We start from the raw sequence: 14,633 nt of genomic DNA, 5'->3' as shown, positions 1-14,633 counted from the left end.
TAAACATTTTGTACAAAATGTTGAATTAGAAACTAAATAAAAACATATAAATTTTTTAAGAAGTAAATTCAAAAGATTCTTTATAGGTAAATTTAACTTCATAAAATCTAGCTATCACCATCAGACAATAACATTGTAAGTAATTAGATTCATATAAAACATGATTGAATATCCAACATAAAATTATTTAAAACCAATAAAAAATAAAAAGCAACTTGCTAACTTTTAAAACATGGTCATCTTTAGCTTTTAACAGGGTGGATGCTCGAAATCCGGACTATTTTAAGTTTACCGGCATTTTTTTGTTTTTAAATTCTATGTTGCGAAATTCAAACATTAATCAAAACAAACATTGTACTCTCAGGAAAAAAAATAAAAATTGCAAATTTAGCACATCATGTCAAAGGAATATGACCGTAGAGTTGCAGTGGTTGAGTCCCTCCGCGCCGGGCACTCTGTCCCAGAGATTATAAAATGGTTTGGCTTCCCAAAAAGCATAGTTTATGATATTGCAAAGAGGTTTAATGATGGTGCAGAGTCTGTAGAACAAAAAGAAAAGACTGCTCACAAACCAATCAGGAATAAGGCCTTCATCAGCAGAGTACAGAAGTTGATCAACAAAACCCCAGCACCTCCATCAGGAAACTGAGCAAAGATATGAATGTGTCTCATTACACCATGAGAAGAGTGATCTGTGATGACCTTAGGTACAAGTCCTATGTCCTGAAAGTCAGGCAGATGCTGTCTGCTTCAATGAAGGAGTGGCTAAGTGTTTCGTTCTTTTAGCGTCAATAAAACATGAAACTGCCGGTAAACTTCGTTTATTCAGCGATGAGAAAATTTTTACTGTGGATGCCAAAGTGTACAGAAGAAATGACAGATGGTTGGCTCAAGACCCAGAAAATGTCCCAGTGATTGGCCAGACAAAATTTCCAGCCTCTGTCCATGTCTTTATGTCTGTTTCCAGCAAAGACCATGTCATGCCACCACACTTCTTCCTGAAGGGCCAAAATGTCAACAAAGAAGTCTACTTGGACCTCCTGATTAAGGTGGTGAAACCTTGGATGGACAAGTGTTTCAATGTTAGGCCATATGTGTTTCAGCAAGACTCAGCTCCTGATCATACCTCCAATTTGGTACAGGGTTGGCTTGAAGAGAATCTCCCTATGTTCTGTCGAAGCACTTTTGGCCTCTAAACTCACCAGATCTCAATCCATTGGACTATTATGTCTGGGGCACTTTGGAATGTGAGACCGATAAATCAAGTCACAACACTGTTGAATCTCTAAAGCGAGCAATTACTACTGCAGCTGCCAACATGTTGGCCGATGAGGTGGAGCATGCCTGCTCCAGGTTCAGGAAGCGTATCGAGCAAGTCATTGAAGCTAAAGGCAGCTGGATTGAGTGAAATGAAAGCTCTTATATGTGTACATTACTGTTTAAAATTTCAGAAATATAGTTTTGAAACTAATATTTTTATTGTAATTTTTATTTTGTGTCAAAAAAGTCCGAATTTCGAGCATTAAAAAATTAAATTTTAGAAACTTTAAAAACAGATTAAAATATTAAAAAGCGCATACTATTTATAAATAAAAGTATATTCAAAAATTATATTATTTATGGTAATGATAATAGAAGATTGAGCGATGTTTCACTTGCAGTGTCTCGTGCATTATCAGTTAAAATCGTCCAAGTTGACTTTTTATTATTTTTAAAAATTTTGATTTAAATAAAATGGTGTATTGTAAATATAAAATTCAAATTTTCAATTATGTTCTTAATAAAAAACATTTTTTAAACCCCTATTATTGTATAAAAAAAGTAAAGGTCGCTGCGTGGAAAGTTCAAATCATCAGCTTACTTTTTAATTTTTGTTACTTAAAAAGCAAAACAAGACAACTTTATAGTTCTATAGATTTTATATTATATGTTATATACTTATTTTCCTTTTCTCAAACTCAACTTAGTTGTAGAAAACGTGAAATGTAAAACTAAAATGACATAAGTATCTCAATCATGACACATATGCAACTAACTTCCCCCAATTTTTTGATATTTTCAGAATATTCAACTTTTTTAAAAAAAATTTTGTTTGTTAAAGGTTATAATATCGTTATATATCTTTGTATAAAATCTCTATAAAACTTCAAGAGTATTTTGATTTGAAAATATGCAATATTTTCAAATACAAAATTCTCTTGAAGTTTAAAACGTTTGTTCACATTTTCTTATAAAAAAGTGCTGCAATTCTTTCTTGCCATTACCTCTCTTGCAATGGCTGCCAAGGGTTTTGTGTCAAACATGCTCAAAGGGACATCACTTTTATTAAGTTTGCCAATAATATAGAGAGACAATACTAGTTGTACATTCGTACGAGATCTCCTTGTATTTTTCGTTATTTTAAATGTCAATTTCAATATTTTCTAATCTTTCATTGTATAATAGATGATATAGCTCAGGTACAGATTTCATTACATGTTTTTGATTTTTTTCTAATATGTTTATATCTTTTTCAAGATAAGGACTCCATACCTGTATTACAAATTCTAAATGTGGGCGTATTTAACTACAATACAGCAATTATATAAATTCACTATCTTTATACTTAAATGATTTGCATATTATACCAAATTTATATTGCAATAGATGATGCAATTTTAATTTGTGGTTCCTAATTTAAGTCATTTGAAATTAATACGCCTCTGCATCCGTTTCATTATTAACTTCAGCTATTACTTTAAAATCATCTGCATACAACAACAGTTGGTTTGTAAGTTGACTTGAAAGATCATTGATGTATATTAAAAATAAAATTGGACCAAGCACAGAACATTGTGGTACACCACTTACTATGTCCACCCATGATGATACACTTTTTCCAAGTACAACTCTTTGCTTCTTATCAGTTAAAAAAGAAATTATCCACTTCAATGACAGATGTAAACCCATATGCTTCAAGTTTTAGTGCTAATCTACTATGTAAAACTTGGCTATCAGTGCCAATCTCCTCAAATACCATTAAAACAGCCCCTTTATTATCCAATTCTTTTTCTTTAATATCAAGTTTGTTTGACTCTGTTATGCCAAATATAACAACATTTTTTTCTTTATGTTTTATATCATTTGGCTCAACTGTCATTGCACTAATAACATCAAATGCAGTAACATTAAGTTTGTTTGCCATTTTAAAAAGGGTACTAAAACTATATATTGGATTTTCTTCTGACATTGTAGAATTTTTTTCTAAATTCTTGACCTTTTTCTTTAATGCATTGTTTTCAACTTTAACTAAACTTAATTTAATCTCCAAAATTTTAATATTCTCTTGATGTTCTTTGATCTTCTTACAATTTCTCTTCGACTCGTTTCATTAACTCAGCAATTTCAGAACTATTCTTTTGAACCAACTTAATACAATATATAAGTTTCCAGATTTTTATTTGAATAGTTAAAACATGTCCAATAACTATGTAACTTTCGTGCTTTTTTTGTATGTGCATGCATGCTTCTAGTTTTTTAATAGTTAATCTTAAACTTTTATATATTTTTTATACTTGCAGTTAATAATCCACAAATACAAAATATTATTTACTGTCGTTGTGGTTAATGTGTATTGTGAAAGTACTTCTGCACTTCAACCACATATTTAATGACATCTGGGTGTGTTACTTCCTATTTTAAAAGATTTAAATAATGTGCAAAACACCCATATAATTCCATATAATAAAAGGTTTGTATAAATTTTTTTTTTTTTATCTAATTTTCATTATTTGTTACCACAGTGAATACTTCTTTGTTGTGGGTTTCCTTAAGATCTTCAATGACATTACAAAAAATATGGAACAATACTTGGTTGTTTTTTTATTTAATGCACAATCAGTTATGCATAAAGTTTAGACTTTAATCCATCATATGCACTGTAAGCAATAATCAGATCATTAGTAACACAACTCTATCCATCTCACATAATCATTTTCTTATATTGGGTATGTTGATCCAGTGCCGTGCCTAATGGATCAACTTACCCAATATGAAAACCCAACTTCAAAAAAAAAAACTTGTCATTAGGGCCCTAATTTATTTTTTTAATTTTTATCATTACACCTTAGTGTGTGTGTGATCTTGTATGTTATTGGTGCATTTAAAAAAAGTAAAAATAATAATGAGTATATAATAATTGTTGTTATAATAATAATGATTGCATCACTTTTTATTGCATAAAATATTACTCAATTTCCATGTACTTCATTGATTAGATTGATTTTAAAATCACATCACATGGACTCCTTTAGGTGTTTTTAGATAAAGTTATTTTTACTTTGGATTTTTTTTTTAACCATTTTTGTTTTTTGTATGATGACATAAGATAAGAATAAATAATAATTTCAAAATCACTGGCTCTTTTAGATTTTTTTAGATAAAAAGTCATTCCATATGAAATCTGCTCAGAATGGTTTCAAATTTCAACTATCGCAGATTTTGTAAAAAAATAAATCCTAAAATTTTTACCTTGATTTACCAACCTGTCAAAAGTTATATTTGAATCAATATTAACTAAGAAATTTATATTTCCAAGAAATTTAAGTTTCTAGAACTCATTATAGATTTTTGACTTTATCTTGTTAATAAAAAAGATTATCACCTGAAATGGATTATTTAGGTAAAATACTATAACTATACAAAATTTCAAGCGATAACCTCTTTTTTTTATAAAGTTATTGTTTGTCAAAAATCAACAAATTCTACTGTAAATTTCTGATATTCAAGTTTTGGTTACAAAACATTATTCATCCATTCATAACTTTTAAGCAGATCAAGTTCAAATTTTATGGATTATGTTTTGTTTGTTGTTGTTGTTTTTTTCATAAAATATGTGGGTAGTTGAAGTTCGAAGCAAATCTGAGGTGCTATCTTGGAGCCATTTGATATGGAATGACCCTAAAGTTATTTATTTATTTTTTTTTTTTTTTTTAAACCTTTTTGATTTTAGTTATGCATCAAAGAAACTTTTGTAAACAAATTTAAAGACACTTTTTTAAAAAAAAAAGTGTTAAAATTATATGAAATCTGTTCTAAAATTTATATAGCTGTATCTTTTGAGTATCAAAATTTATTTTGATGAAATCTACTTATAAATTATGATGAAAATGTTTTGATAAAAATTGAAATCTGTTTATAAATATATATAATCTACATAAGAGACACAATTATGTTGGTGTTATTATTTTCAGGAAGGTAATGTTTGGTTAGGATTTGTTTAAATCAGTTGCTAAATGATGTTTTTGGATAAACATCATATATTCTTTAAAAAGAAAATATTAGTTTGTGTAGTTCATGCTTCTTTTAAAATTGTATGTTAATGATAAATAATTTCATTTAGATGATAATTTTACATAATGAGATTCCATTTTAATTAACAAGCTAAATGATAATAAACTATCGTACTCTGTGTTACATTAGTACATCTAAATCAATCAAAATCTAAAAGGTTCTAAAAGGTTGACAACCTACTCTTTTTTGTTATTGTGGTAAACAGCTAAGAATATTTGTTATACTGTCTTTAATACACTATAAGTTGACATTTTTTATGTTAATTTACGATAAAAACTAAAGTTATTTATTTGACAACTTTTTTCGTTGTTGCAGTAAACAAATAAGAACATTTGAGGAGTGTATTTGCAAAACCTGATAATTCACTTCTTTTTAATTCCGATATATTAGTAAAAAAGTTTTTCAATTGGTTAAACTGATAAAAATCAGGAGATATAGTAGAAGGAATGTTTCAGACAAAAATTTAAAAATCATGCTATTTTTATCTGATTTTGTTTGCTATTTTAATAATAAATATGAAGAGTTTATTTTAAATAGGGTAGGCTCAGCAACTGCTTTTGAAGGTGGCAAGTTGTTAGGGGGCAGCAAAAAAAAATTACCTGACAAAAATGCCAGAAAAAAGAGTTTTCAGGATGACATGACAAATTTTGTATTAAGTTGGCAAGAAGAGTAATGCCAGTATCAGACAGAGAGATGTAAAAACTCCTGGGCCATGTTTATATATTATATATATGTTTTCCATTCAGCCCCATAAACAATAGTTAGTAAATAATGCATATCTTTTACCTTTGCTGAACTAATAAAACGATTTTCCAATATATTTATTGGATTGAACGCATGTTTCTTTCCTTTATTTTCTATGCTTGTGAACTTTTTACTTAATATAAATCTTTTAAATTGTAAAAATCCAACAAAAGGTTTATATGTCAAAATAGATGACATTTTCCAGTCTTTTACAAACTATTTTAAGTTAAGTCTGTTTACAGTATTACAATGACTTGAAAAAGTTGCACAAAAACCACTGGGCTCTAGTATTTCATTGTTTCCTTTCAGATCTTTTCAATCCAGTCAAATAATCTATCACGTGGTAAATAAGTATGTTTTATCATTGGAAAAACTTAACTTTCTTCATATGATTTGATGAACTAAACAGCCAAAAATGTGTCATTGCTAACACAATTTTGTTTTTATTTTGACCTCTACCCCCATTACTAACTAAACAAAGTGTGTCAAAATGATTAAGGAAATGCAATGATTTTGGCATAAGTCTTGTTAGAAAATGATACACTGCACTGGCAACATCATTTGATCCTCAAGCTGATTGGAATTCTAACCAGGTATAAGAGTTTAATTTGCTATTCAAATCATACAGGCCAAAATTATTCAAGCTAAGTTGCCTTGAGTAAATTGCTTCTTGTATCGTAACTCTTGTGAATTTTCAGCTTAGTTAAATAATCAGCCTTTCCAATACAAATGCAATTTTTAATCATTGCCAAATGATTAAAAATTGAATTGAAAAGAAATGAATTAAATTCACCAACAAATACTCTGCAAAATATTTTGTATACAAAATGTTTCTCGTAAGAGACAAAAAATGTTTCTTATAAAAAATAGAAAATGTTTCTTATAAGAAATAGAAAGATCAATCAAAAGTGACTTTTTGAAGATATTGTACAACTTGTTAATACATTTTAAACATGTTTGAAGATAAAGTTTTACACATTTCTTGCGACCATAATGACTTTCTGTAGCTCAAAGACTTGAAATAAAACTTCTTATGGCTTCGTTTAACATTGTTTCTCGTCTGTTTCCATCACGAGTTTTCTTAGCTAATTTACCTGATAAATATTGGCGAGGTAACACACCATTAAATCATTTTCCCTAAATAGGAAATATTTGTCAGAAAAATTTCTTTCAAACACGAATTTTTGAATGGTATTGGTTGACGTAGTATTGTGTAGCAATTTTTCTACTTTTTTCATTTGTTGTTTAAGTTTTTTTGGTTTTCCCTGTTTTGGTGTAAACAAGAATAATATTATTATGTTTTATTTTATTGCATGACTGAAACAATATATTTCTAAGTTTCCGAACATTTCTTTTCTAATCTTCTTCTTCCAATAAATGCTGGATCCGCCCCTGTTAACAAGTTGGCAGGGGTGGATCCAGCATTTTTTTGTCTTTAAGATAGCTAACTTCCAGACATAGGTCAAACTCCGAACATTTATATGTTTATACTTATGTCAAATTAGGATGTTTTGTAAAAAAACTGCAATGATTAGAGCCTTTGAGCTCTCATGTTTGGGGCAGGGGTGTGGGGCAAAATTTTTGATATTTTTTTTTTCCCATCCTCCAATTATCGCAATCTCAAAAAAAATGCTGGATCCTCCCCTGAAAATTGGTAAGCATACAAGTTCTTTTCTAACCGAATATCTGCAAAAATATCTGCTAAAAAGCAAACATAAACTGAATAAAGAAATTTATACAGTAAATATATAGATATAATACTTGACAATTATGACAATATATAATATGTTATCAGTATACATGTAAATTTATTTTTTTAACATATATAGATGATTATACTATTATATTAATCTGTAATAGATTATTATAGATAATCTATATATATATATAAATATATATATATATTTATTTATTTAATACATATATATAGAGAGAGAGAGATTATCTATACATAATTTTATTCACATTAATAGAGTGAGGTATTCAAGAAATATATTTTATCTATCTTTGATTTTTAAGGACATTGAGATTGAATTCTTTTGTTATATGTTTTCTTGTGTTGTTGTTGGATTCATTGCTTATTTTGTTTTTATTTAGACAGTTTACAACATTTTTGTACTTAAAGTGTAAATAATTTATTCATAAAGATGATTTTTATATTTTTAAATCATTATATTTCAACCAATGTCCTGCAGGTCACCATCTTTGATTTTCCTGATTTTTACATATTGTTATGTGCATTATGTAGTTAGGTTGAATTCGAAATTTTAGACTTCCAAGTACAATGGTTCAGAAAATATAGCCTTAGAAACATGACATAGTGGCCCCCCTTACTGTAGCATTTTACTATTCATCCACAAGACTTTACAGATAAGTTTTCTGATTAGCTACTATTGTCTGCAATAAGTGGGCAAAAAAGTTACTGCCCCCCTTTATTTGTGCCCCTATCTTCTACAAAGACCAGATCAATGAGAGAGCAGCCAACCATATCTTTTTTTTTATTAAGAAATGACTTATTATTAGTTGCACTCTTCAAATAGGCCAGCAGGCATATTAGAGGGGCACTGGTCTCTAGTAAAGCATTCAACCGCTGATATATGAAAAATAGAGTTATTTAAAAATGCATTTTTGGTGTGAATTTGACAAGTTTATGATGTTTGCATTTTCAGATAGTTGGGTCTAATGGTCTTATTTGCTGGTAATCTTAGATCAAAACAAAGTGTTAGAAAACTTTTTTGTCGAATGGATGTTTTGCTTTTATATATATTTGAGTTCTAAACTGCGACAAGCTGCCTATATTTTGCCCACTTATTGCAGACAGTAGTACCTAATCAGAAAACTTATCTGTAAAGACTTTTGGATGAATAGTAAAATGCTACAGTTTTATTTTGGAATATTTTAGCAAATTTAGGAATTTCTCCAAAGTTGAGGAGGTCATAATTTTTTTCTAATTTAATACAGTTTAATAAAAACCACTTTTTTAAAGAGAGAACTATCCAGAAAATAGTTCTAGAAAAAATGAGACACTTATTGAATATGAGAAAAAAGTCATACAGCTCTAAAGTAGTCTACTTTGACCATTTGTAAATCGAGGGGTGCCACCATGTCATGTTTCTAAAGCTATATTTTCTGAACCGTTTTACTTGGATGTCTGAAGTTTCAAATATAACGTATCTACATAATGCACATAACAATATGTAAGAATCAGGAAAATCAGAGATGGTGACTCACAAAGTTTTCGTCAAATTGGTTGAAATATAATGATATGACCCTTTATCACAAAAAAACATGTTAATTTAAGCTGAGAGAACAAAAAAAGGCAAAATGTATTAGAATGAAATGTTTTAAAATTTTTTAAAATTTTAAAACATTTGAGGTTTAATAATTATTTTTAAAAAGTATAAACGGCTAGTATTAACATTTTTTATTTTTCTTATTTTGGGAATTTCATTATAATAAACGACAAACTGCGTTCGAAAAAAGTTCAATCAACGAATTAGTATCGCTCAAAGTTGTTTTAAATATTTACTTTAAGCAAACATAAAACAATAAATTTAAATTATTCTTAAATTTAAAATTTGCTTTAACCACTTATAATGTGTCCTAAAAAACCAGTCTTAAGCAGTCACATATACAAAGTATTTTCTATAAAACCTTTTTTCCGTGTGTTTTCCCTATTTTTTTTAACCTAGTAATTGGCAATTCCTTTTTTGTAAAATCTCACACAAGTCATGTGCGAATTGCATTTAATTTTGTTTAAATGACAATATAAAAACACAAACTTTAATCTTGGATCTGATCAATGTAAAAAAGTCGTGCGAATTTATTTTCTTTTAAAATAATGTGTAAAATTTCACTTATCTCTTAGTGACTTTAAAATGTGATCAAAAAATTTGATCCTGAAATATCACAAATGTTTTTTTACCGGTTGCGGTAGTTACGATATACTTCAATATCTATTAGCAATACAAATTTCCTTTGTTTTGTTCGAATTTGTCAAAAGATTTTTAAAGTTCGATGATCGAGTTTTAAAATGTCATTTTGTTATCATTGTTTATTAATTGACATTGGTTACAAAACTTCTTAAACTTCGTGAGTATATTTCATTATATATTTAATTATTTGTTTTTATTTTAAAAAGTTTTGTTTTGAAACTAAATTTAAACAAAAATAAATTTTATATAAAGTAAATTTTTTTTTTATAAAATAACAAGAGAAAAGTGCAAAAAAAAGTAAACAACTTCAGCTTATTCTTCTTAATATATTAAAAAGAATAAGCTGAAGTTTTTCACTGTTTTTGGAAATTAATTAATAAAATTAATAATTATAAAGTTTATATTATATATCGATTATAAATATAATATATATAGATCGATATAAAACATAATTTTCAACATAACTCGGGTGTTAAGTGTATTTTCAACAGACTGTATTTTTCACTGACTTTCTTTTCATCTTTGATTGACTTTCTTTTTTCTTTTATATTATTCTTTTTTTATTGGTATGAACTGTCCATTTAAATGAACATGTACCAACTGTTAATTTAACAGTTGGTACAATTTCATCTAAATTCAGTCATTATTCCAGAAAGTTCATTAAATTTTTTTTTTGCTTACAACAGATGTTTAAATACTCCTAGAGCCTTAATTACTTTGGCTTAAGAATACAAATTAATATTAAATATTTAAAGTTCATAAAAATACCATTTTATAAATATATTTATAAAATGGTAAGTGTCGTGAAATAGCTTATTTTTTTCACTGATAAAACTTATGTTTGTAATATTTGTTTTAAAAATATTTTTACAAAAGAAATTTTAAATTTGATTGATTATATTATCGATTTTTATCTTATCTAAGTTTGTTGCTTTTTTATTTCTAAAATCATTTATGTTTTATAGCAACTATAAAACATATAAATGTTTGTACGTAGGGTAGCATCGTGAAAATCTTGATTTTAATAGTGGTAAGACCGTATAGGCTTCTTGGAGCGCCTTTAGGAACAAAATAAAAATAGGTTTGGCACTTTTACGAAAAAATCAGCATTTTGCTTTGGCACTTTGCTCTTCTACGTAAAAATCGGATACCTGGTAACCATAGCTTTGTAGCTATGCTTTAATGATAAAATTATTGTTTATTATTGCGATTGTATGGATATTATATCAAATGTTTTTGTTATAAAATTTATCAATAATTATAAAGTATATACTGTTATAGTTTAAAAAAAATATAAAGTATATACTGTTAAAGCGCTTTTTTTTTAAAGTTTCCAATCAACGTCGAATTCGAATAAACAAATATTTAAACTCTCACTCTTTGAGTTTTGTATAATTTATTCACACAACTTAATTTAAATGATTGACGAAGGAGATTTTCGAAGTTCTAAATTTAAAATTACAAATTCGATTTATAAAATCATTCATTTCACTCCAAATCTGTGTTTAAATAACATTTGTTTTCTTGGTGTCTTATTACATTATGTGATTGAACATAAATTAATTTTTAAATTTATTTTCATTAATATTATAAATATGATTTTGTCTTATATTATTTATAGTATGTTAGATTTATGATAAAATGAAATTATTTTGTTATAAAAATGTGATAAAATTATGTTCAAACTAATGAAAGTTTTTTTATAATTTTTAATAAAGAATTATTATATTGAAAGTTTCATCATTTTAATTTTTTTTATATACGATCCTAATTTAATATTAATGTAAAATGAAATATTAATGTGTTTAGTTTAATTTTTATTTATTTATGATCCTAGTGTTTATATTAATGTATATAATTTTATTATGTAATGTATCTAATAGTAATATATTGTATATAATTTTTTAGTTAATTATAATTTAATATAAATATATGTATTAATATCTAGATTATTTTAATGTATATTATGTTTTATAATTTCGATTATTATTTATATTATTATTTATTTGTTCATTTTAATATAATATTTATTTTTTCTTTAGATCGTCTACTTAAATTATCTCGTCAAAGAGAAAATGAAAACGATTTACTTAAAATTCACCTTGAAATTTATTACGTTAATTTATTCATTGAATGTTTTTATGAAAGTCAATCATCATTTACTGATGAAATAAAATTTATCGTCGATGAACAAAAGTGGTGGAAGATTTTGATTCACGTTGGAAAAACTTCTTACAAAACTTCTTGTGATAATTATTTTGTAAATCATTACATTAAATCTGGAAGAAAGTTATCGTTGTTAATTGTTCATAAAAATATTTTAAGTGATGAAGAAAAAAATCTTATAATTCAATGTTCAACAAATGTTCGCGAAGTCACCTTTAATTGTCCAATTAAATTCGAAGGATGTAAACCGAAAGATAAGATTGAAAGGTTGGCGATATTCATCTCACGTTATTTAATAACGAAAAAAGATTTTGAAGAAAATTTTCTTCCGTGGATTAATCTTTGTGAAATATTACATCTTTTACTTCACGACGACATCGATTTCATTGAAGAGATTTGTGAATGGATTCGTTGTTCGAATGTCAAGGAGTTGTTGATCTTCTACCGTGGAAAAGATTTTCATAACCTCGATAAATTAAAAAACTTTATAACACGAAAAAAATGATTAATATCTTAAATAAAATATAAACAATAATTATAAATTAATTAATGAATTATTTAATATATTATTTTATAATTAAATAAGTTTTGAAATATACGAATTTATTTTAATAATATTTAATAGTTTAATAAATTTTTATTATTAAAGGATGAAATAATTAATTTGTCTTAAAATATATTAATAATAATCAATTATAACTATTATAATATATATATTTATTATTATTATTATTATTATTATTATTATTATTATTATCGTTGTTAGTCATAATTTTATATTATAATTGTTTATAGTTTTTATTTAATAATATTAATAATAATAACGTTGATATTATATTTTTTCAAAATGGGTATTTGAGTTTTTTCTTAAGTTTATTGTTTAATTAACATTAATTATAATGTTTATTACATTGATCGTGAAATATATAATTATAATTAATATAAATAAAAACTAGATTAATTTTTGTTATATTTTATTTATTTAATTTTAAATATTTTTCTAAGGTTTTAAAACTTAAAAAAATGTTTGTAAAGTTATATTGAAAATTTTTTGTTTAATGTTTTATGTATTTATTTTTATGTAATTTTGTAGATATATAAATTTGTAATGAAAAATTAAAACTTTCGTTTTTGATTTACACAATCTAAATTTATGTTAATGAAAATTATTTTTAGATTTAAAAATGTCCGCCATTTGTTTCTTTAAAAGATTTTTGTTGTCAACGTAATAAAAATATTCGAATGTTTCTTTGAAGTTATTTTGTTCGAAAGTTGAATTTTCAATTAAATAACTGTGTACCGAAATATATACTTAAATATTAATATTTCAATAAAACGCATTTATAAATTTAGTAACTATATCTTTCTCTAATTTCAATAAACAATTAAAATGAGTTTTCTTATACAAAGGATTAAAGGAAAGTTTTTTTTTACTTGAGGTACCAAATAAAAAGTAGAAAACAAAATATAGCAAAAACATTTGCTAAATTAATATAATCTTTTTTGTACTAAAAAGTAGAAAATAAAGTTTTTTGTTTAACTTTCATAGTTCAGTAAACTAAAGATTGACAGGTCTGCACAAGGTTTATATAGAAATATACCTGTCAATCTATCGTTTACTGAACTATTAAATTAAAAAGTTTATTTTCTACTTTTTAGTAAAAAAAAAAAGATTATATTTTTTAGCAAATGTTTTTGCTATATTTTCTTTTTTAGTTTTTCAGTGAATATTTTTGCAATCTTTTGCAAGCTGATTTTAAAAATGAAAAGATGTATTTATAAAAGGTTTCCGAAAGAAACGATCACTTAGATATCGATCAAATTCCACATGTAGGACGACAAAGTTACTTGATGAAGAGTTCATATCAAGTGAACTCTTCATGTCTTTGTCGGTTCATCTAACAGTACTGTTGCACCTTCTAACATCGTGTGCAATTCCTGTCCGCATTCTCTATGCTATCTTTCTAACACGACTTCTTCTATATTTCATTCTAATTTACCTTCGTTCTTCCCAAACTCACTTTACTACTGGTTCTTAGAGCAGGTAATGACGCTACTTTGAGCAATTAGCTGGCGGAGGATAAACCACAATACCATCAAAGTCCGCTTGTAGGATGACAAAGGAAGTTGAGGAAAGGTTCATATCATGAATTCTTTAAGTCTTCGTTGGTTCAAATAAAAGTACTATTGCACCTTTTGACATCGTGTTCAATTCCTTTCCGCTTTCTCTATGCTATCTTTCTATCACAACTTCTTCTATCTTTCACTCTAATATACCTTTGTTCTTCCTAAAACTCACTTTACACTTGGTCCGTAGAGCAGGTAATGACGCTCTTTCGGGAGCAGAACTTGTCTTTGCGGGCCTTGATAATGTGGTCTCCACAAGCGATTAGCTGGCGGAGGATAAACCACAATACCATCATAGTCCACTTGTAATTATGCGCAAAAGCTCAAAAT

The 14,633-nt window shown here is 26.6% G+C and overlaps 1 protein-coding gene across 1 annotated transcript in view; it reads left to right on the top strand.

Annotated features, from left to right (window-relative positions):
* Positions 1–13,153, top strand: part of LOC136076788 (NACHT, LRR and PYD domains-containing protein 3-like) — a 44,845-nt gene extending 31,692 nt beyond the window's left edge. The window contains exon 5 of the mRNA XM_065790239.1: positions 12,053–13,153. Coding sequence (XP_065646311.1) covers positions 12,053–12,681 — 629 coding nt within the window. The 3' untranslated portion in view covers positions 12,682–13,153. The remainder of the gene's footprint in view (positions 1–12,052) is intronic.
* Positions 13,154–14,633: the final 1,480 nt, after the last annotated feature.

Source organism: Hydra vulgaris, chromosome 02 (assembly GCF_038396675.1).
Source record: "Hydra vulgaris chromosome 02, alternate assembly HydraT2T_AEP".
In the NCBI taxonomy this organism is placed as follows: Eukaryota; Metazoa; Cnidaria; class Hydrozoa; order Anthoathecata; family Hydridae; genus Hydra; species Hydra vulgaris.
The sequence above is the reverse complement of the archived record's forward strand: the minus strand, read 5'-3'. Positions and strand labels throughout refer to the sequence as shown.